Here is a 25113-nt window from a genome sequence, read left to right on the forward strand (position 1 = left end):
TAATCAAGATGTAATGTAAATTTTCTTTCTGTTTTTCCTGGAAAATAATTAATTTTTTGCCTAATAAAGAGTAATTATTAAGGCATGATACTAAACTGGCTAGCGGAACATTAAGATTATTCAGGTACACTATTGTATATGTGCAAACATAGAGACACATGTCCTTATTTTTAATGTAAATCTTTGTGGGTATGATGGTCATGGACGTACAGCACTCAGAGCTTCTTCAGGAGGACCAGAGGCTAGGAACCTGTGTCATAGATGGACAAAGCTAGATTTCCCCTTGGTGGCTACTAGCCAATGTCGGAGCATGGCAGATGCTAGGTGAAAAGCTCATTACTCTTCTAATGAGCAACTTTGGCTCAGGGACTCCTTGTTTAGCCTCCCTGAAACTTTCTCAGCACCATGCTATAGCCTGAGGCCCATTATACTCAATTTTCTTTCACAGAGTTTATACCCTTCTCCTTTCACAGAGTTCAGACCAGCATCCCAGTCAAAAGGCCCTTCCCATGTATTTTTGTTCCCTTCTCCCTTTATCTTTCACATCTCCCCCATAAATCTCCTGCATTCCTGGTACATCTTCTGTTTAATTCTTATTTATTTATTTTTTAAGTTATCTCTGTGCCCGACAGGAGGCTCAAACTCATGATGTAGAGATCAAGAGTCTCATGCTCTACTGAATAAATCAGCCAGGCGCCCCCTACTACAGCTTTACATCTGCTTCTTAGAAGAACTCTGGCATGGTTAAAAAAGATTTCAGTTAAAGAAATACATGTATAAATTGTTAAAATGTCGAAGAATACCTGGAATTAAAACAACTGTTTACTGCCCAATCCCACTATAGCCTCTCATGTCACTTGCAAATGAGACCATTTTTAACTCTTACAGTAGCTCCTTCTGATTCTATGCCCACATTTCTAAGCATGTTTTTTTACTTAGAATGGCATTCGGGTGCATGTAAAAGAAACCTAAAAAACAAACAAACAAACACCCCATCACTTAACAAAATGGGTTTGTTTTTCCTAAAAGAACCAGAAATCTGCAGATAGGCAGTCCATGGCTGATAAGATAGGTCCATGATAGCATCAGGTACCAGGCACCTACTTTTTGTCCCCTCCCCCTTTATTAAGTGGCTTCTTGTGAACATTACTCCAGCAATTAATTCTCTTTCCCTGCATCAGCTTTTCCCCTCTCTATTGGATCATTCCCATTAGCATACCAACAGAAACAGATGTTAAGATGTTATTTCTCCTATCCAAAAAAGAAGTAAGAACCTCTTTTGACTCCACTTCTCCTTCAAGCTCCTGCCCTATTTCTCCATTTTCCTTTGTAACATAACCCCTTCTTATATTTTAATTCCTAATTTCTCTCCTTCCATTTTCTTTTAAATATATTCCAATCAGGCTCATGTCCATACCCTGAAACTGCCTTTATCTAGGTCACTGGTGATCTCCCTGCTATTCAATCCAATGGTCCATCTCAGGCATCTTGTTACTGGTTTCTTATGTAACAGTAACACTTTATTTACTCTCTACTTGAAATCTAGTTTTCAGGATACATACTCCCTCCAATACGTTCTGTCTACTCCTTCTTAGTCTCCTTGCTCCACCTCCCCCTTTTTCTATCTCCAATCCCCAAAAGCTGGAGGACCTCAGGACTCAGCCCTTCAGCTTCCTCTAGTTCTGAATCTAAACTCCCTCCCTCGGTGATCTTCATCAATCTCTTGTCTTTAATACCATCTGTTAGGCAACCTCCCAAATTTCTCTCTCCAGCTCAGACTTTTTTCTCAATTACTCGACTTCTCCACTTAAATATCTAATGGTCTTTCAAACACTGATGCCCAAAACTGAGTAACTGATGTTTCCCCCCAAAATGTCACTTTTCAATCTCCCCCCATCTCAATAAATGACAATTCTATTCTTCAAGCTTCTCAGAGATTTTTTCTATCTACCACATTCAGTGAATTCTGATGGCTCAAAACTCAAAATATACCCAGCATCAGGCTACTTCTCACTACTCAATCACTACCATCCAGTCAAGGTCACCATTATTCACCTGGACCATGGCAACAGACTTCTAACCTGTTTCATCTTTGTTCTCTTCAATTTGTTCCTATCATAATACCCAGAGCAATCTAACCGCAAAGTGAATTAGATCAAGTTTCTCTTATGCTCAAAACCTTTCAAGGGTTTTCTATCTCACTTAGAGTTAAAGCCAAGTCCTATCAAAGGCCTAGAGGTTCTATATAACTCATATCTAATTTCCTTTCTTATTTCAGTTTCTGCTACTCTTGTCCTTGCTCATTCCACTCTAGTCACATAGACTCTTTCCTGTTCATCAAACATGTCAGGCATAAGTCCCATCTCAGGGCCTTTGTATCTGCTGTTCCCTCTACCTGGAACCCTTTTCTCCAGATATCTTCCATTGCTTGCTCCTTCATGTCTTAAAAACATGGTATTTCAGTAAGGCCTTTCCTGGCCACCAAACATCAGGCCCATCATGCCCCACCATCCCCCATGCAGAACTCCCTATCTTTCTTCCTTTTTCTCTAATAGTTTTTTACTTTCTTACATACTCTAAGTTTTACTTATCAATATTTTCATATCTCCCTAATGGAATATAAACCACAGGGGAACAGGAATATTGGCCATTTTTGTCTTTTTGTTAAGAGGATAATGCTGTTATCCTCAGCATTGAGAATACTATCTGGGATATAGTAGACCAAAAAAAAAAAAAAAAAAAAAAAAAAATATATATATATATATATATATATATATACATATATATATACACAATATATATATATACACACACACACACCTTGAGTGAAAAAATGGTCAAAGGTGGGACCCTGAACCTCAGGCATATCTCAGATCCAGACTAGAAGAAAGCAAAGAGCTGAAACTGAAAAGGCACATCCCAGGCAAGTCTGGCCCCTTTAATAAGCTTTCTTGTAAGTCCTACCAGTGACGTGTGCTTACTTCGGCCAGAGCTACTTCATATGGGCATTTCTAGCTTCATAAAGGGACAGGGTAACTGAGTGCTTTAAATTGGTCACACTGCCACTCGGAATATCAGGGTCTGATCGTAAAGAAAAATGGATATTGGGCAAGTAACTAGCAATGTCTTCCACATGTTATTTCTTTATTTAGTCCTTACTTACTGATTTCCTATTATCATGAATCAAGATATAATTCTCTTATATCCTTTATCTCTTACTTATTATTTTTAAAATTTCTGTATCAGATCAGAAATTAGATTTATCAGTTCCTTTCTTTCCTCCCTCCAACATTCCTAGTAGAATCTTCTGTCCCCTGCCCCAGTTTGGACTAGTTGCTCTCCAGGCCTAAGGCACACTTACATTCTAAGATTTTTCTTCACTTCTTTCTTATGTAAGATCCTCCATTTCTTGGATCTTAAGAAATCTTGTTTCTTGGTTTATTCTGTTGCTTTTAGGTTGGCACATCTTCCAAAAAATTCCTGAGTAAAGTGCCTGGCAGGTAAATTTTTCTGAGAGCTAACAAATCTGAAAGTGTCCCTATTTGAATGACGATTTAGAATTCTACATACAGATCACCTCCTTTCAGAATTATGAAAGCATCATTTTACTGTCTTCTCTCTGTGTCACTGTTGGGAAATCTGATTCCCATTCCTCTGTACGTATCTTATTTTCTTTTCTACTCTGAAAGCATTTCAGATCTTCTAGCTTTGGTTTCCTAAAATTCACAGAATACACCTTTGTATTGATCTTTTTCAGTCATGCGTTTTTTCACACTGGAAACAAGCATCTTCCAGTTATGGGAATTTTTCTTCTTTTATTTTTTTTTTGTTTCTTCCCTTCTCTTTCCTATTATTATTTAGATATTAAACCTTCTGACCTGATACTCTAATTTCCTTATCCTCTATTGCCTATTGTTCACTAATATGTCCTTTTGTCATTCTGTTCTGCAGTACAGGGTTATCTCAACTTTCTCTTTCAATTCATCTATTAATTTTTCTATTTAAAATGCTCCCATATTTTTAATTCCCGAGAGCCTCTGCTCTTTTCCCCCAAGGATCATTTTTTGAAAATAGCTTCCTATTCTTATTTCAAAGATGCAACAGCTCCTCTTACATCTCTGTGGGGATTAATTTTAATTCCTTGAATTTGGTTCTGTTTATTGCACTGTCCCTGGTTCTTTATCTTCTTGTTTTAAACTCACAAAGATATTGGATTTACTGATGCAGAATTTCTTCAAAAGTATCATAATTTCTAGCTCTCTGGTTATATTTAAAAGTAAGCCTCTTTAAAAATTGATTGTGAGCTTGTTGTGCATTGGTAGGCTTATGAACTTATAACTCCACTATAAGGATATTGGACGGCACATCTACCTTTTCAAAGGAAACTACCAAATATTGGTTTCTATAGCCATTTCTCTGGGTTGACAGCTGGGGTATGGGAATAATTTATTTTTTTCAGAGAAGGATCCTTTAAACAGGTTACACAGAGACATATATCTCACTCCTAGAGAGGGGGAGGAGCTGGGGAAGATCTCACAAATTTAATCCCATTATTCTTAGTCTGGTCACCTCACTTTTACTATGTATTGTGCTTAGCATCTTCAAGTCCAGAAACCCTCTGGGTTGATGTTTCCAGAAAATAATTATCCTATCTCATTTGTTCTTTACATAAACTGCCTCTAGCTTTCCTGTTTTAGCCTACATCTTAATCACAGGCTAATCTCTATGCCTTCTCTCTAAACTCTTTACTCTCTAAACTATCTTTTCACTAAACTTTATTATCTTTCTACCTGGAATCCTACAACTTGCACTCATAGTGTCTTAGTTAGCACTCACAGTGTCTTAGTGATTTCATGTGTCTATATTCCTTGACCAGGTTACACTGGCAACTCAGCCCACATCTTACACTTCCTTAGTGCATCCCATAATAGTGGCACTCAATAAATACAGTGTGATAGGTTTTATATAAGTAATATGCTGTTTCTAATAGTTGTAACTTAAAGTCATGGTTTGTCAATTATTATTTTATGAGAAAACCAAACTGATTTTCAATACAATTTGATGAAAGGAAAGATCAGGTAATGATGCTATTAATTCTATAACTGAGGAAATTATGATAAAATGAGTTCCAAAAATTCACAATTTATCAGTGATAGGCTTAGAAAATAATTTATATTTTTACATAGCATGTCAAGTAATTCATTATAAGAATCAAAAAAGAAAACTATCTTTTCTTGGCATTTTTTAAAACATTTATTTATTTACTTTAAAGAGGGAAAGCATGAGCAGTGGGAGGGGCAGAGGAAGGGTAAGAGAGAGAATTCCCAAGTAAACTCCCCCCTGAGCACAGAGTTCAATGCAGGGCTCCAACCCAGAACCCTGAGATCATGACCCAAGATAAAACCAAGAATCAGCTGCTTAAATGAGCCACCCAGGCACTCCACTGGCATTTTAAAATTTTACCTAGAAATGTGTAACTGTTATAGAAAGAAATCAGGGTATAGTTAACTATACCATATACTTTTGTAGCTGACTATCTACATATACGATTCAAATAATTTAATCTAAAATCACCATAATTGAGGTTATATCTATCTTAATGATAACATTGCTTTTAAATAATTGCAAAATAACCTGTAAAAATATGAATGTGACTTAAAGCACAATAATTTATAGAATTTAGAAATTCCACCACAATGGTATACATTTTAATGGTCTCCAACGGTGAAACTATTATTCCCTTTGTAAAATATTTATAAAATAAAGTTTGCAAAATGGTTTAAGAAATTCAAAGTGGAAATTATTAAATACTTTCTTATAATAAAATGATTTTAGGAGAACAAAAAGAAGAGAGAAATATTTTGATAGCTAATGAGACTAAAACTCTAAATTACATCTTCTACTTTCAATGCATTTCAAACTAGGGGTAGGGATGGTCTGAAAAACCAACTTTAAAAAACAATTTTCATATAGGACATATGTACACGTAAGTCCTGATTTATAAACTTTCGAATTTGCAAGTGAAGGGAATCACTCTTAAATGGTACAATCTATAGGTCACTGGACCAACAAAATGAACTAAGCGTTGGCTATGATGACAAGCTATAAAATCCCAATATTCAACAGAGGGAAAAATCCAACCTCAAAATGTATCCTCTGAAATCCTTTAGGTTTTTGTAGTTGCTCTGCTAATTGCTAAACAACTGGACCTTCTGAAGAAATAAGGATACCTTAAAAATAAGATAACCAAGATAAATTCTGTAAAGTCTTAAATTTGCCATTTTGGGAGGGTAAAAGATTTACATTAGTTAAGGAGTGGCTATAATCAAAGACAGAGTTCAACTATGTTAGCACCAAGGTACAGAGGAACTTTAATTTCACTCCTTTTTTAAGACTATGTTGTGGTCAGTTATCATGCTAAATATATGGGGAAAACTACTGATAAAAATTTAAGCCTGTGTTATGTTTGGAGTCACCACACCTCACAAAGGAGGACCCTTGAATAACTAACAAAAGGTTAAGGGGATCCTTTTAAAAATTTAGTTTGATTACCAATTTGGATACCTTTTATTTCTCTCTGTTGTCTGATTGCTGTTGCTAGGACTTCTAATACTATGTTGAACAAGAGTGGTGAAAGTGGGCATCCTTGTCTTGTTCCTGATCTCAATGGGAAGGCTGCAAGCTTTTTCCCATTGAGGATGATATTTGCTGTGGGACTTTCATAGATAGATTTGATGAGGTTCAGGAATGTTCCCTCTATCCCTATACTTTGAAGCGTTTTAATCAGGAACGGATGTTGGATTTTGTCAAATGCTTTTTCTGCATCAATTGAGAGGACCATGTGGTTCTTCTCTCTTCTCATATTAATTTGTTGTATCACATTGATTGATTTACGAATGTTGAGCCATCCTTGTAGCCCAGGGATGAATCCCACCTGATCATGGTAGATAATCTTTTTAATCTGTTGTTGGATCCTGTTGGCTAGGATCTTGTTGAGAATCTTAGCATCCATATTCATCAGTGATATTGGTCTAAAATTCTCCTTTTGGGTATGGTCCTTGCCTGGTTTGGGGATCAGGGTAATGCTGGCTTCATAGTAAGAGTCTGGAAGTTTTCCTTCTGCTTCAAACTCTCTCTCTTCGCAGATGACATGATTCTTTATATGGAAAACCCAAAAGACTCCACCCCCAAACTACTAGAACTCATACAGCAATTCAGCAGCGTGGCAGGATACAAAGTCAATGTGCAGAAATCAGTGGCTTTCTTATACACTAACAAGGAAAATACAGAAAGGGAAATTAGAGAATCAATTCCATTTACTATAGCACCAGACACATAGACCAGTGGAACAGAGTAGAGAGCCCTGATATGGACCCTCAACTCTATGGTCAATTAATCTTCGACAAAACAGGAAAAAATATACAGTGGAAAAAAGACAGTCTCTTCAATAAATGGTGCTGGGAAAACTGGACAGCTATATGTAGAAGAATGAAACTCCACCATTCTCTTACACCGTACACAAAGATCAACTCAAAATGGATAAAAGACCTCAACGTGAGACAGGAATCTATCAGAATCTTAGAGGAGAACATAGGCAGTAATCTCTTTGATATAAGCCACAGCAACTTCTTTCAAGATACGTCTCCAAAGGCAAAGGAAACAAAAGCGAAAATAAACTTCTGGGACTTCATCAAAATCAAAAGCTTCTGCACAGCAAAGGAAACAGTCAAAAAAACAAAGAGGCAACCCACGGAATGGGAGAAGATATTTGCAAATGACAGTACAGACAAAAGGTTGATATCCAGGATCTATAATGAACTCCTCAAACTCAACCCACACGAAACAGACAAACACATCAAAAAATGGGCAGAAGATATGAACAGACACTTCTCCAATCAAGAAATACAAATGGCTATCAGACACATGAAAAAATGCTCATCATCATTAGCCCTCAGGGAGATTCAAATGAAAACCACATTGAGATATCACCTTACACCAGTTAGAATGGCCAAAATTAACAAAACAGGAAACAACATGTGTTGGAGAGGATGTGGAGAAAGGGGAACCCTCTTACACTGTTGGTGGGAATGCAAGTTGGTGCAGCCTCTTTGGAGAACAGTGTGGAGATTCCTCAAGAAATTAAAAATAGAGCTTCCCTATGACCCTGCAATTGCACTCCTTGGTATTTACCCCAAAGATACAGATGTCGTGAAAAGAAGGGCCATCTGTACCCCAATGTTTATAGCAGCAATGGCCACAGTCGCCAAACTATGGAAAGAACCAAGATGCCCTTCAACGGATGAATGGATAAGGAAGATGTGGTCCATATACACTATGGAGTATTATGCCTCCATCAGAAAGGACGAATATCCAACTTTTGTAGCAACATGGACGGGACTGGAAGAGATTATGCTGAGTGAAATCAGTCAAGCAGAGAGAGTCAATTATCATATGGTTTCACTCATTTGTGGAGCATAACCAATAGCATGGAGGACAAGGGGCGTTAGAGAGGAGTAGGGAATTTGGGTAAATTGGAAGGGGAGGTGAACCATGAGAGACTATGGACTCTGAAAAACAGTCTGAGGGGTTTGAAGTGGCGGGGGGGGCGGGAGGTTGGGGTACCAGGTGGTGGGTATTATAGAGGGCACAGCTTGCATGGAGCACTGGGTGTGGTGAAAAAATAATGAATACTGTTTTTCTGAAAATAAATAAATTGGGAAAAAAAAAAAAAAAAAAGAAGACTTAGTTTGCAGTCTTGTTTAGAAACTAAGGAAGTGGATAAATAATATTAGGAGGTCTCTCAAAGGCCCTAAAGTTGTGGGGACTAATCAGGATGGACATGATGAAGGTCAAGCTATCTTATCAAAACATATAACCAACTCTCAATAGATGCTAAAAAAGCATTTGACAAAGTACAGCATCCCTTCCTGGTCAAACTCTTCAAAGTGTAGGGATAGAGGGCACATACCTCAATATTATTAAAGCCATCTATGAAAACCCACCACAAATATCATTCTCAATGAAGAAAAACTGAAAGCTTTACCGCTAAGGTCAGGAACACAGCATGAATGTCCATTATCACCACTGCTATTCAACATAGTACTAGAAGTACTAGCCTCAGCAATCAGACAACAAAAAGAAATTAAAGGCATCCAAATCCGCAAAGAAGAAGTCAAATTATCACTCTTTGCAGATAATATGATACTATACGTGGAAAACCCAAAAGACTCCACTCCAAAACTGCTAGAATTCATACAGGAATTCAGTCAAGTGTCAGGATATAAAATCAATGCACAGAAATCAGTTGCATTTCTTTACACCAACAACAAGACAGAAGAAAGAGAAATCCAGGAGTCAATCCCATTCACCATTGCACCCAAAACCATAAGATAACCTAGGAAGAAACCTAACCAAAGAGGCAAAGAATCTATTCTCGGAAAACTATAAAGTACTCATGAAAGAAACTGAGGAAGACACAAAGAAATGGAAAAATGTTCCATGCTCATGGATTGGAAGAACAAATATTGTGAAAATGTCTATGCTACCTAAAGCAATCTACACATTTAATGCAATCCCTATTAAAATCCCATCCATTTTTTTCAAAGAAATAGAACAAATAATCCTAAAATTTATACGGAACCAGAAAAGACCTCGAAGAGCCAAAGGAATATTGAAAAAGAAAGCCAAAGCTGGTGACATCACAATTCCGGACTTCAAGCTCTATTACACAGCTGTCATCATCAAGACAGTATGGTACTGGCACAAAAACAGACACATAGATCAATGGAACAGAATAGAAGGCCGAGAAATAGACCCTCAACTCTATGGTCAACTACTCTTCGACAAAGCAGGAAAGAATGTCCAGTGGAAAAAAGACAGCCTCTTCAATAAATGGTGTTGGGAAAATTGGACAGCCACATGCAGAAAAACGAAACTGGACCATTTCCTTACACCACACATGAAAATAGACTCAAAATGGATAAAGAACCTCAATGTGAGTAAGGAATCCATCAAAATCCTTGAGGAGAATACAGGCAGCAACTTCTTTGACCTCAGCTGCAGCAATTTCTTCCTAAGAACATCACCAAAGGCAAGGGAAGTGAGGACAAAAATGAACTATTGGGATTTCATCTAGATCAAAAGCTTTTGTACAGCAAAGGAAACAGTCAACAAAACCAAAAGACAACTGACAGAATGGGAGAAGATATTTGCAAAGGACATATCAGATAAAAGGCTAGTATCCAAAATCTATAAAGAACTTATCAAACTCAACACCCAAAGAACAAAGAATCCAATCAAGAAATGGGCAGAGGACATGAACAGACATTTCTGTAAAGAAGACATCCAGACGGCCAACAGACACATGAAAAAGTGCCCCACATCACTCGGCATCAGGGAAATACAAATCAAAACCACAATGAGATACCACCTTACACCAGTCAGAATGGCTAAAATTAACAAGTCAGGAAATGACAGATGCTGGTGAGAATGCAGAGAAAGGAGAACCCTCCTACACTGTCGGTGGGAATGCAAGCTGGTGCAACCACTCTGCAAAACAGCATGGAGGTTCCTCAAAAAACTGAAAATAGAGCAACCCTATGACCCAGCAATCGCACTACTGGGTATTTACCCTAAAGATACAAACATAGTGATCCGAAGGGGCACGTGCACACGAATGTTTATAGCAGCAATGTCCACAATAGCCAAACTATGGGAAGAGCCTAGATGTCCATCAACAGATGAATGGATAAAGAAGATGTTGTATATATCTATATATCTATATAGATATATATATATGTATGTATGTATATATAATGGAATACTATGCAACCCTCAAAAGAAATGAAATCTTGCCTTTTGCGACAACGTGGATGGAACTAGAGGGTATTATGCTTAGCGAAATAAGTCAATCAGAGAAAGACAACTATCATATGATCTCCCTGATATGAGGAAGTGGAGATGCAATGTAGGGGAGTTGGGGGGTAGTAAAAGAATAAATGAAACAAGATGGGACCAGGAGGGAGACAAACCATAAGTGACTCTTAATCTCACAAAACAAACTGAGGGTTGCTGGTCGGAGGGGGGTCGGGAGAGGGTGGTGGGGTTATGGACATTGGGGAGGGTATGTGCTATGGCATGTGCTATGAAGTGTGTAAACCTGGAAATTCACAGACCTGTACCCCTGGGGCTAATAATACATTATATGTTTATTTAAAAAAAAAAGCATCCCCCCCAAAAAATTTTTTTAAAATTATGTATATAAAATGTATCATCACATTAAGAATGTGTTAATACTAAAAGGTCTATTTTAAAAATAAGTTATCAACTTCAAAAATTAAGCACAAAATATGAAAGAACATAAAGAAAGATAAATTTCATTGGAAATAATAAAAGTGACTCATTGTCACTACTACTACTAAGAAACCACTACTGTCAGTCTAGTATAAATTAGAGAAGTAAATATATATATATATATATATCTCCTATCATGAAAATTCCTTTTCTACATTGAAGTAATTTAACAGTGAAGGACATCTTCCTCCTTATTCTCTCTACATACAAACACACAGAAACTTGCTTAAAAATTAAAATGCAATAGCACCTATTTAAAAAGTTTTGCTTAGGGGTGCCTGGCTGGCTCAGTCAGTCAAGCATCTGCCCTCAGCTCAGGTCACGATCTTGGGGTAAAGGGATCGAGCCCTGTGTCAGGCTCCATGCTCAGCGGGGACCCTGCTTCTCCCTCTCCCTCTGCCTCTTCTGCTGCTTGTGTGCTTCCCCTATGTCAAATAAAGAAAATCTTTCCAAAAAATTAAATTTAAAAAAAAAAAGGATGGAATATTGGGATGCTTCACTGCATATTTTAAGATGCCTAACGTGTTCCAACTTACCCTGTGCAGTAAGGGTGGAGGCCACAAGACAGACCTCTTACTATGGGTAGTAGTCTTGCCCTCCAGTCAAATTATTTTGAGCCTGCTTTTAAGGTGATTAATGGCATTGAGAAATAAAATGAGTTATACTAAATTTAAAACTTTCTGGAGCATATTGTGCATTCAAGTTTTAAAGTTTGATTAAAACTTTAATGAAAACAAATTATGAATTTTTGAATAATCTCATCCTTTTCAATAGACTCCTAAGTCAAATTTAGAATGTATTATGCTGCTAATAATATTAATTCAGCCTTGTAAACAGTCTCTGGAAAAAAATCATTTATGCTACTTGAGGAGTTAACCAGTTACCTTCAAGAGTAAAAGTAAGCTAGTTTAAACAAAAAAAATGAAGAAAAACTGGAGTTCATTAAAATGATAGTCTATATTCAAATACTCAATTAAGATATGTTCATAATAACTACAAATTCAACACTACAGATTTATGGATAGAGCCAAAGGCCTAAACTTCAAACAAGAATAGTTAGACCTAAAATAAATCATATTATAAACAAATAAGATTTTAAATTCATACAGGAATTCAATTCCATAAAACAGTTATAATTATTAGTTATACTGATATAACTTCAATTACATGTATGAGCAGAATAATGACTAATAATTCTTCTAATCACAAGCAAGTAAGATTTTTCTAGGCAACTAGAATTTATTAAGCCTATAAACAAAGTTAAGCCAATGTCCATTATTTTCTGATCAATGGTTACTAATTATTATATCCTGAATCTAGATCCATTCAACATGTAGCTCATGTTGTCTAGGCCCTAACTGTTAACAGAACTTTCTGTGACGGAAACGTTCTTTATCTAACTGTCCATATGACAACATTTGGCTATCGAGCACTTAAAATGTGGATAGTACAACTGAGGAACTGAATTTTTAACTTTATTTAATTTTAATTAGTTTAAATTTATTTTTAAATAGCCACAGGTGACTGGTGGCTATCATATTAAATAGCACAACTTAGAGGATTCAAAAAAATAAGAGCAAATATCTTGTTACATTAAGTCTAACTCTAGACAACTTGTTGATTTCCATAAGCATGGTGCTCATCAATGTTTACTAGAGTAATAAGCCAAAACACCTCTGTCCTGTGGCTTTATCTTCAGTCAAAAATATTATCAAATCTATGCCAGGGAACATCTAATACAACATTTAGGCAAATATAAACCAAAAAAATACCATTTTTATTAGTGTTCATAGTGTCAGTACAACTATACTAATTAATGAGGCAGCCTGGTGGCCTATGTCAATCTATATAATGTTAGTTCTAGCATGACTAGAATTCAAACTATGAAATATCCACTCCTAAAAAGTTTTTGTCCGTTACCTATCAAAAAACACAAGAATACCAAATACTGCATAGCTTTCAGCTCCACTGGTTAAACACTGCAAAAACATGTCAAACCATTTTACCTGACAGACATATTTGTTCTTCCATTTGCTCAGCACACAGTGACTATTTTGCATCAATTCCTGAAGGAAACAGAAAAAGAGAGAGTGCAGTTGGCTATACACATTGTTGTTATCAGTTAGAGTGCTTCTGATTGGCAAGCACACTAAAAAAAAAAAAAAGAAAGAAAGAAAGATCATCTTGCCACACAAAGATGCAACTGTTTTGGAACTCCTTACTAGACAAAAGCAAAGCTATCATCACCAGGAGAGTTGATCCTTTATGAAAATTAAAACTGTTGAAAGATGTTTTAAAACAAATTTGTTTGTTGCCATTTTTGAAACTTTTGGAAAGATACCTCCAACTCCTTGAGTGAGTCTCGAAGTTTCTCTGGGCGTCTATTTTTGAGTGTCCACAGATAATCTCGTGCTGGCAAATGAAACATGTACTACAGTTAGTTAAACATGATTTAAAAAGGAAACTCTGCTTAGAAGTGTGCCTTAGGAGGATTAAAATAAAACACCTCCTTAATTGAGAGGAAGTGAGCTTCATTTCCATCATCAAATAACAGCCTTTTGAAAGGCTTTGTCATAGGAACAGGATTTTTACCACAAAACAATCTCAGTGATCATAATTTTATGATGACAACCAACAGAGCTCAGAGAATCCCTGGGAAAGTTTCCTAGTCCTGTGAATCTGGCACCTAATTGTAAATGACCAACTCTTTACCAGAGAATGAACTTTCTCATACAAATCATTTCTTTTGGAAGTTCAATCCAAAAGAAATTCCAAATTCTGCAAATAACCCTCTCAGACCTGAAAATTCCTAAGAGTGAATGGATATGCTGAGGAAAGAATAAAACACAAAATATCAGGCACAGAATATAAATTCAAAAGTAAGCATCACCTATTAAAACTTTTTTATTTAAAATGAACCTCTTTAAAATGTACACCACAATTCAATAATGATAAGCCTTTGTTTTGTTTTAAATGCATTTAATTAAAAGAGAAAATTAGTTAGCAGAACCTCAATGTTAGCCTAAAACAAACTAAAAAGTTTTATTTAAAAGAACAAATTATGGGTGCCTGGGTGGCTCAGTCAGTTAAGCAGCTGCCTTTGGCTCAGGTCATGATCCCAGGGTCCAGGGATCGAGTCCTATATTGGGCTCCCTACTCCGCGGAGAGCCTGCTTCTCCCTCTCCCTGCCGCTCTGCCTACTTGTGCTCTCTCTCTGTCAAATAAGTAAATAACATCTTTAAAAAAAAGAAAAGAAAAGAAAAAAAAGAAAAAAATGTTAAATTCATTATCATATCTATTTCATCACAAAAATAAATTCACCTTTGAATTCTCCCAAATAATAATTCTAAAAATGAGTTGTATATACATGTGTATGTTCTGTGCATACTCATTTAATACACAGTATATACAGATATTTAAATTTAAATTTTACAGTAGAATTACTATAATCTTATTTCAGCAAATTAATTTCATTCTATAAACATAATGTATGATGTATAGAGCATATGTGCAAAGTTTTAAATTTATATTGCAGTCACTAATACAGCATTGAAAAAAACTGTCAGCTTGCCCATTTAAAACAAGAGAACAAGTCGGACTTACAGCTCCACCTGTATTCCAAACAAAACTTAAATTATATTTAATTTCAAGTCATTAAAGCCATCTTTCATCATAGCCATATTATATATGTTTATGTATCTGAGAACAGAAAAGACTAGAAAGAATAAAATGCTAATACTAATCATTGCAAATTTGTTTTTTTACAAATTTTATTTTCTTAAAATGGGTAAAACATACTAACAACTCAGGCATGGTACATATAACAAAATGTTATCAGAATTTAAATATGATACACTTATTTTATTTTTTTTAAGGTTTTATTCATTTATTTGACAGACAGAGATCACAAGCAGGCAGAGAGAGAGAGGAAGAAGCAGGCTCCCCATGGAGCAGAGAGCCTGATGTGGGGCTTGATCCCAAGACCCTGGGATCATGACCTGAGCCAAAGGCAGAGGCTTTAACCCACTGAGCCACCCAGGCGTGCTGATACACTTATTTTAAATATATTAAATGATGTAAATAAATATGGTTCATTAAGAAAGTTTATGTTTACACAGGCATCTATCAATACTGGATAGAGATTTCAATGGTCTAAATTAGAAATGCTTACCAAATATAATTGTCACTCATATGTTTATATACCTAAACAATGGGAATTTATAATTTTAAGAAATTTGGAAGGAGTAACATTTTCTATTTGTGCAGAAAGCTTAAAATATATTTTAAGACTGAATCTTCAGGAATATTAAAAGTTCTAGTTTTATAATAATTATAAAAAAGTATAAAGTAAGCTTACATTCTGCCAGTTTCTGCTTTTCTGCTAAGTTACCATGCTCTGTCACTGATACTGTGGCAGGAGAAACAAGGAAAGAAGAAAAAAAGTGGAAATTATTTTAATTAAAATACTTTGTATTTTTAAATGCACATATATAATGTACATTAGGCACACTGTTGAGACTAATAAATTATGCTAAATTTTTTAAAGGCAATTGGAAAAAATATGCCATAATGTGGGTCCATTTCATATAGGTATTGCCTAAATTTGTAGTAAAAAGGCTTATATAGCACAACAGGTGGGCCAATATCCTGAGCTCACAGTCTCATCACATAGGGAAGAGAACTGCACCCAAGTCCAGAACAGAAGCTGCTTAAGTCTGTCATCAGAACCATGAAGTTAGCCTATTAACCACCAAGCTAAGCACACAGGATGCCCACACAAGCCCCACTTCATTGGAGTCCAAACCAGGAAGTAACTAGCTAGAAAGACCTTTTGGCCCGTCATGAAACTTCTGGGATTAACAGGATTAATCAGATAAAGAAAATTGATCATTCACTCAGAAATGCCTATTTCAGATATCAGGTGAGGATCCGAGAAGGCCAGCAACAGTGGGACCCACGCATTAACAATGCCCTCTACTGGGACACTGATAGATAAACGTGAATAGACTGTCCAGTTATCGGTTGGATCGGAAATAAAATGACAATTTTCATGTCCTTCCATGGCATTTTCTCAATTTTACTCTATTTTATATAGAACAGATATCAACCTCAGTATTTTTATAAAGAATGGAAATGAATTTTTTTTTTAATTTCAGAATTTACCTAAGCTCAAAAAAGTTTTTAATGGTCAGTACTATATAGTTCAGAATATTTCATTTATAAAAATTAGTTGAGTAGAACAGATGCTTTACCTGGTGGGTCTTTCTTATCATAATACTGATAGATCCCTATGTCTCTGTCTATGGAAAAGAAGAAATAAAATTAGATTATGGTAAAAAGTTCTGGAGAATAAGAAGCCAAACCGTATTATATAGCAGGACTGGGGTTACGGGGTGGGTAGGAAAAGAGAGAAACAATTTTTTTATGTTACTAGAAATAAATAAGTTCAAAAGTATCTGGACATGAGTTCATGTCCAGATTTTAGGGATATGCAGGAACTGGACTGTATGCAATCTAATTTAAAAAGATTTACAAAAAACCAGAAGGGCATGAGGAAAAGAGTAGTAAAATTAACTGAAATCAAGGAGGACCAACTTTTCTCTTTCACACTTCTTCTATTTTTCACAGGGTGCTATCAAAAAGAACTGCTTCTATGCAATGCCAAATGAAATTAGAGGATGGAAAAAAACTGCCCTAACTGTTGGATTCTGAGCTATTGCTTTCTTTACTCCAGGTTAGTTTGAATCTAGTATGGTGCTTGGGGGAAATATCCAGGAGAGAAAGAGAAAAGTCGAGGAAAGTACGGTTAAGTTATCTGAAGTTTGCTTAGACACAAAAATCTTCCAAACCCGTTCTAATTCAGGTGCTCTCTCAGGGATACAAAAGCAAAGCAAGGCTTCCTAGATGTTGACAGTGATTTAACCAAGGACTCTGTCCTTCAACTGAATTACAGGAAAACCAAATAATTTTGCCCATTTTATTCTTATCTGTGAATAGTGAAATATTTTTTTTCTTTTAAGTAATAGTTGCTTCCCTCCATGCAAAATAATTCTAGTTACTAACAAAAGGATCCAACTGTTTCTAAAGAAGTGGAAGCAGTACAGGCTGCCCCCTAGTGACTAACTGTTCCAAATTTTCTCAAACTGAAACATGAAACTTCCCCCCAAAAATGTATTACAGCTACGATTTTTTTTTTTAATTTATTTAAGTAATCTCTATATCCACCATGGGGCTCAAACTCACAACCCCAAAATCAAATGTCACATACTCTACCAACTGAGACAGCCAGGCACCCCATATAATTAACTTTTTAAATAGAGTTTTTCAAAATAGTCAATCCTGTGTACTTATTAAAGCTCCATTCTATTCATCATGACACTAATTGGGACATATAACTTTTTTTTTTTAGATTTTATTTTTAAGTAATTTCTACATCCAATTTGGGACTCAAATTTACAATCCTGAGATCAAGAATCACATGTTCTACCAATTGAGCCAGCCAGGCACCCCAGGACATATAACTTTTAAGAATACAGTTTATTTCTATTAGATAGATTGAAAATAAGGCCATAAGTAGGACTCCTAAGATACTAATAATACTTTATTACATGATGATTTTATGGTGTGTTCTTCTCTGATAGTTTAAAACATGCCCTTACGATCTTTATACTTTGGAATACATATGTTTACTTCAATAAACAGGTTTTTTAAAAAAATCTAAGAACCATAATTATTATAAACACAAGTAATATTCTCTAGTGTAATTCTTCATCATTAGATGCCAAATATTTACAACTCTAGAACAGAACTATGAAGACCATAAAAGGACCTGAGTTCTTTTTTTTTTTTAAAGTTTTTAAATTTATTTAAGTAATCTTTACATCCAGTGTGGGGTTCAAACCTACCACTCCAAGATTAAGAGTCACAAGCTCTACTGACTGAGCCATTCAGGCACCCCTCATACTTCTTCTTCTTCTTCTTCTTTTTTAAGATTTTATTTATTTATTTGACAGAGAGAGAGATCACAAGTAGGCAGAGAGGCAGGCAGGGGTGAGGGGGAGCAGTCTCCCTGCTGAGCAGAGAGCCAGATGCGGGGCTCAATCCCAGGACCATGAGATCATGACCTGAGCTGAAGGCAGAGGCTTAACCCACTGAGCCACCCAAGTGCCCCACCTCATACTTCTTTTTAAAAAAAGTTTGCATTGATACCTTTTTGAGCTTTCTAGAAAAATATCACTAATTATGATATTACCAGCGTCTTTGCGGATATAAAAAGATGGCTATTTCTGGCTTTTAATCTTTTTAAAATTATCTAATTAAAAAATGTGCAGGGTTTTAAAAAATTCAGATATACTACTCAAGTCTTTCAATATAAGCAACACTGCTACACTGTGTATTTACTAGCCGTTAATACCTTCTCCTTAGAGATAACTATTTGCAATTATGAATTGTTTCTTCTGTATATTCCTCTATATTTATAAATAGTTTTCTTACTTTATTATTTCTTGACTCTTCAGTTGTAGATATTATCTATTGCCTATCCACTATGGAAATTGAGAATTCAATTATCTTTTACCACTGTGTACTCCTCTCTACCTACAGACACTTAACTTCAACTTCTCCAAATCTTTCCAATATAATTAGAGCACAATTTTTGGTTAAGTCAGTGCTTACAATATTAATGAATACATAAATACTCAAAACCAAACCATGGAGAAGGTACACTATAATTGCATTTCCTTTTTAAAAATAACTTCCCTGACGTTAAAAATTGACTTTTCATTTGCTTTAAAGAAAAAAAAAATGTTAACACGGTGCCTGGGTGGCTCAGTCAGTTAAGCATCTGCCTTTGCCTCAGGTCATGATCCCAGGATCCAGGGATTGAGTCCCACATCGGGTTCCTTGCTCAGTGGGAAGTCTGATTCTCCCTCTCCCCTCTCCACCCAGCTTGTGGTCACACTCTCTCTCAAATAAGTAAATAAAATATTTTTTAAGAATGTTAATGCTTACTAATCTCCAATATACTCTGACATATATCAGTGACCAATCAGTATAATTTTTTTCATTGGTAACATCTCCCCTAGAGCTTCATGATCCTGTACTATTCTGGACCACCTAACTTCTAGGTTTGATGCACAGACAATGTTTATTTTCTTGACTAGACAGGTGTGTCTTCTATCCTGATTTAATTCCCTTCTTTGGCAAGACACATATGCTCTGGTAGTTTAATGAGAAAAGGAAGGTAAATTTGGTGAGTATTTACATAGCTGAAAATGTCTTCTCACAACTGACTATCTGACTGGAAAAAGAATACTAAGTTGGAAGACATCATCCCATTGTTGTTTACTTTCTCTGCTGCGTAAATGTATTTAACCATTCTCTTGCTGGGTTGTTTCTAGTTTCCTGCGTCATAACAGAACTATTATGAACATTTTGGTACATGCCTCCTGGTACACAAGTGTAGGGGCTTTTGTTAGAGTATAGAGCCAGGAGTGGAATTACTGGTCAATACATGACATACAGCTTCAACTACACTAGATAATGCAAAATGGTTTCCTAAACTGGTTGGACCAATTTATACTTTAACTAGTAGTGAAATAAGCTGACTTTCTCCCTGTGTGTTTTTTTTCTCTTCTATTTTCGGAGAGAATTTTTTTTTAGTTTAAAAATTTTTTGTGCTATTTTCAATTTCCAAGAGGTCAGAATAACTCTCCAGTTTTCTGAAACTTCTGTATTTTGTTTCTTGCTCTTCATATTTAAAAATGAAGCACCAGAAAGCTGATTAGAAGCTCTGTGTACATGAACAGGGTTTGCCAACCAGTGGGCTTCAACTCATCAGTCAGGGACTAGGGTGCTTCACTGGAGGACTCCTCAAATATCAATGTCTACAGGGCTTCTCTCTAGGGTCATGCAGTTGCTCCACGCCCTCAAACCCCCAATCCACGCCCTCAAACCCCCTTTCTTGGAAAGTATACAACTGGCTGTGATACATTTCAAAATCAAGTGGGATTAAGAGGAATTCACCCATCAGTACGTAGGTTTTCACTTCATTACTGTTTTCACTTCTGAACCTTTCCCCTGTCTTCTTTTCCTGGGGCTGATGTCTCCAAGTCTAGAACCTCTCTAATTAAATACTTCCCCATGTATGAGAGGTATCTCACTACTTCTTAAGCAAACTTTCAAGTCCCTTTGTTGTCACCCTCATGCTGAATCCCCATCCTTCTGCAGTATCTGGCTTCTCAAAGTTATCTTTCTAGAATTTTGAGACACAAAGTGACTGTCTTTGGAATTCTTTTCTGTTGACATTTGATACTCAGATTTTGAAGCTTTGCTAATTCCTCCATCTCTTCCATCTTCCAAAAACTGCCCAATTGCAATAGTCTCCTCTCCTCTCTTAGTCCTTGTGGATTTATGACTTCTTTATTTTAATTCACTTACTCTCTCATTTGAGAAGAATTTGGGGAGGAAGCAAATGTGTGTTATATCTACCTTGCTTAACTGGAAATTCTATCCTTAGCACATTTTGGGCAAAGTAAACGGTGAAATTATAATTACATTTGCAAGGCAAACCATCTTCTTAGTAATGATGTTAAAGGCATATAAATAAAACTCTCCTCCTAATTACTAGAGTTGTTTTGGATAATCCAAAAGGAGAAGATTTTTTAAAACCTATTTCTTAGCAATACATACTTTATGCTATAAAACTAATAAGCATCATTGAAATATAATAACACTACCCCGTCCCCAAAAAAGTGAAATGAAAAAACATGAACATAATTGTACATCTTAGCTGTATGTTTGATATATTATCTTAATATCAAGTAGAAATGCGATTACCATTAGCTAGCTAGCCTGCAAATATTTATTAATATAAATGAGTTGTTATGAGCACTCTCAGGAAAAAAATGAACATGTATTTTATCTTAAAAAGAAACAAACATTAGGCCAATAAAATTAATTTTCACAACATAAAATCTAACTCAAGTTGAAAAAAATAACATTCAGAGTAACTAAAAAGAATTATTTTTCATTAGCCAATATTTTCATTAAGTATAAGAAAATTATGCAACTCTAGCTAGAGAGTCCAGGCTCTATACTTTGCTAGTACTTACTTATAACTAAGTACTAAAAATTACTAAATTTAAATTACTAAAATTAACCCAGAGCTCATTTACCTCCAATGTGTAAGGTATTCTTCAAAGACCACAGGTGCAGTTCAGTCAAGCAGAAAGACATCTGATGGTAGAAGAAATCTCTGTCCTGTTTAAAAAATAGTTAAAAAGAGATGACAATTATCTTCTATTGTCAATAAAACCAGGATCCCTTAGAAAAATAACAGAATCATTTGACACTACTCATATTTGAGATATGGGGTCCATTAGAATAAACATATTTTAACATATCTTTGGTTAACTATCCAGAAATAAACTCTAGAAAAAAGAAAAATACACTCTTCCTAAATGTACTATGCCATTTCACTGAGAAACATGGTAAGAAGATTATATGTATTTGAATTTTAATTACGTTGTTTGATTTTTAAGGCTCTGAATATATTTAAAATTATTTAGTATTTAAGCATTTTTAAAACATTCTAAGAAAAGGAAACATCTGTTAAATAATTAATTCATACAAACACATTTTATGTATTTTTAATATACAAAGCACATATTTATGATCTCCCACATACAAACAAGCTAATTAAAGTGGAATTTGCAAGGTAAATGGTATATAGTTACTATTACAAGAAACATTTACTTAAAGGTAAACAGTGTAAAACCACATTAGGATTCAGATTAGTTTGTTAATCTGCATGTCATGATAGATGGAGAAATTCTACTCTAAATACATTAAAAAAAAAAACAAGATAACAAAACAGTACATAGAATATTTCCTCCCAGTTTTAATATCAGGGGCTAGGGATGGATATTACTGATACTTTTTCATGAAGTAGTATGTCATTCATTTGGACTACTGGAGAAAGGCCAAAATGAATCAGAAAAAAATGTCAACATTTTACAAGTATTTGAAAGAAATTTATATAGCTTCCAAATGTTTGCTTAGAAATACATACAGTACTATACTATAGGAATAGTTCACTATCTATCAGAAATACATAAACTATTGATATCTTCTTTATGGAGATCATAAAAGAATTGCTCTTTCCAATAAACTTCTAAATAACAAAGAAAGCTTGAAAAACATTTTATTACATCTTTAGACAGAGGAAAAAGCCCCCAGCTTCTTCAACATTAGGAGTGACAAAAATATTTCTCACACTATTCATATGGGTGATAACCCAAAATAATTTTAGACACAGTACAAAGTTCTTTCGTCCTTCCTTCACCTTTACATTTGATGTCAGTGTATTTACAATAATCAAAAAACAGATGCATGTTCAATAACAAGATGCAGTGTGCCAATACTGAAATGGCAGAGTGAACAAGGTGGCACCATGAAAGAAGGGCCAAGCCTGTCTAGAAATGTGGGGCTCTGAGAAAGCTACAGAGTTGTGAAATGTTAGCAGAACCTCAAAGACAACAGGATTTCACCAGTTAAATGATGATAAAGAAAATGATGATGATGACAACAGGCAACACTTGCTAAGTACTGACCTCATTACAAGCATTGTTCTAAACATTTTATATGTCTTAACTCATTTAATCCTCAGAGCTACCCTCTGAAGTAGTACCATCACTATTCCTATAATGAGGAAACTGAGGCACTAAGAAGCCACCTGGCCAGCAGGTAGTTGAGGCAGGCTTTGAATATAAGCAGACTGGCTCCAGAATCTGTGCTTAAAACCACAGCACACTCTGGTATTGGAGCTCTATCTAGAGGTGTGAGAGGGAGAACAAGTAGTAGTGTGAGTAAAAGGATGGCATATCCCAGGCATGGTGGTAGATTAAAATGCATGGTAGAAAATGGAAAAATGGGGGCGCCTGGGTGGCTCAGTGGGTAAAAGCCTCTGCCTTCGGCTCAGGTCATGATCTCAGGTCCTGGGATCGAGCCCCGCATCAGGCTCTCTGCTCCGCAGGGATCCTGCTTCCTCCCCTCTCTCTCTGCCTCTCTCTCTGCCTCCCTCTCTGCCTACTTGTGATTTCTCTCTCTCTGTCAAATAAATAAAATCTTTAAAAAAAAAAAAAAAGAAAGAAAATGGAAAAATGAAGCTGAAAAAGGTGACAAGGAAACAGGCTATAAAAAAAACAGAGATATTTGGATTGATCCGAGTTACTCTCTTCCTTGAACTCAAGTGCCTTTAAAGGCTAGATATAAAACAAAGGACTCATCAGTCTCCAAATCTATCCAAATGTCACCAGAGGGGACTGCCACTGTATACAGTTAGGGGGCAGAAGAGCTAGTGGACCTCATTACTATGAAAGAGGATGAAGTTCCTTATCAGCAGACAGTAGAGAAAAAGTGATATTAAGTTCATTACAAATTTTTCAATTCAACTGGGCATGATCTCAGAGTTGTCTCCTTTGGAGTGACTCTAGCGATGCTACTATACTCAAAATATTCCCAATGCTATAGTCTTTAGAATTACTTTCAGTTAGTTTTACCAGGCTTATTTCAGGATTATTACTTTAGGGTTACACTTTTTTTAAAACCAAAATACTTACTATATTAGAATATGTAAACACCTAGAAACATATAAACTACCACAACTGAACCAGGAAGAAATAGAAAGTCTGAACAGACCCATAACCAGTAAGGAGATTGAAACAGTCATCAAAAATCTCCAAACAAACAAAAGTCCAGGGCCAGACGGCTTCCCGGGGGAATTCTACCAAACATTTAAAGAAGAACTAATTCCTATTCTCCTGAAACTGTTCCAAAAAATAGAAATGGAAGAAAACTTCCAAACTCATTTTATGAGGCCAGGATCACCTTGATCCCAAAACCAGACAAGGATCCCAACAAAAAAAAAGCTAGCTATAGACCAATATCCTTGATGAACACAGATGCGAAAATTCTCACCAAAATACTAGCCAATAGGATTCAACAGTACATTGAAAGGATTATTCACCACGACAAAGTGGGATTTATTCCAGGGCTGCAAGGTTGGTTCAACATCCGCAAATCAATCAATGTGATACAACACATCAATAAAAGAAAGAACAAGAACCATATGATACTCTCAATAGATGCTGAAAAAGCATTTGACAAAGTACAGCATCCCTTCCTGATCAAAACTCTTCAAAGTGTAGGGATAGAGGGCACATACCTCAATATCATCAAAGCCATCTATGAAAAACCCACCGCAAATATCATTCTCGATGGAGAAAAACTGAAAGCTTTTCCGCTAAGGTCAGGAACACGGCAGGGATGTCCGTTATCACCACTGCTATTCAACATAGTACTAGAAGTCCTAGCCTCAGCAATCAGACAACAAAAGGAAATTAAAGGCATCCAAATCGGCAAAGAGGAAGTCAAATTATCACTCTTTGCAGATGATATGATACTATATGTGGAAAACCCAAAACTCCAAAACTGCTAGAACTTGTACAGGAATTCAGTAAAGTGTCAGGATATAAAATCAATGCACAGAAATCAGTTGCATTTCTCTACACCAACAACAAGACAGAAGAAAGAGAAATTAAGGAGTCAATCCCATTTACAATTGCACCCAAAACCATAAGATACCTAGGAATAAACCTAACCAAAGAGGCACAGAATCTATACTCAGAAAACTATAAAGTACTCATGAAAGAAACTGAGGAAGACACAAAGAAATGGAAAAATGTTCCATGCTCATGGATT

The 25113-nt window shown here is 35.8% G+C and overlaps 1 protein-coding gene across 4 annotated transcripts in view; it reads right to left on the minus strand.

Annotated features, from left to right (window-relative positions):
* The window catches only part of LOC122916524 (WD repeat containing planar cell polarity effector), a 455082-nt gene that overhangs the window by 303679 nt on the left and 126290 nt on the right, over positions 1-25113 (minus strand). For all 4 annotated transcript variants that reach the window (XM_044264070.1, XM_044264072.1, XM_044264073.1 and 1 more), the window contains exons 2-6: positions 21528-21612; positions 16605-16652; positions 15710-15760; positions 13694-13764; positions 13359-13418 (exon numbers count right to left, since the gene is read on the minus strand). In XM_044264070.1, coding sequence (XP_044120005.1) covers positions 13359-13418; positions 13694-13764; positions 15710-15760; positions 16605-16652; positions 21528-21588 — 291 coding nt within the window. In that variant the 5' untranslated portion in view covers positions 21589-21612. The remainder of the gene's footprint in view (positions 1-13358; positions 13419-13693; positions 13765-15709; positions 15761-16604; positions 16653-21527; positions 21613-25113) is intronic.

Source organism: Neovison vison, chromosome 8 (assembly GCF_020171115.1).
Source record: "Neovison vison isolate M4711 chromosome 8, ASM_NN_V1, whole genome shotgun sequence".
Classification (NCBI taxonomy): Eukaryota; Metazoa; Chordata; class Mammalia; order Carnivora; family Mustelidae; genus Neogale; species Neogale vison.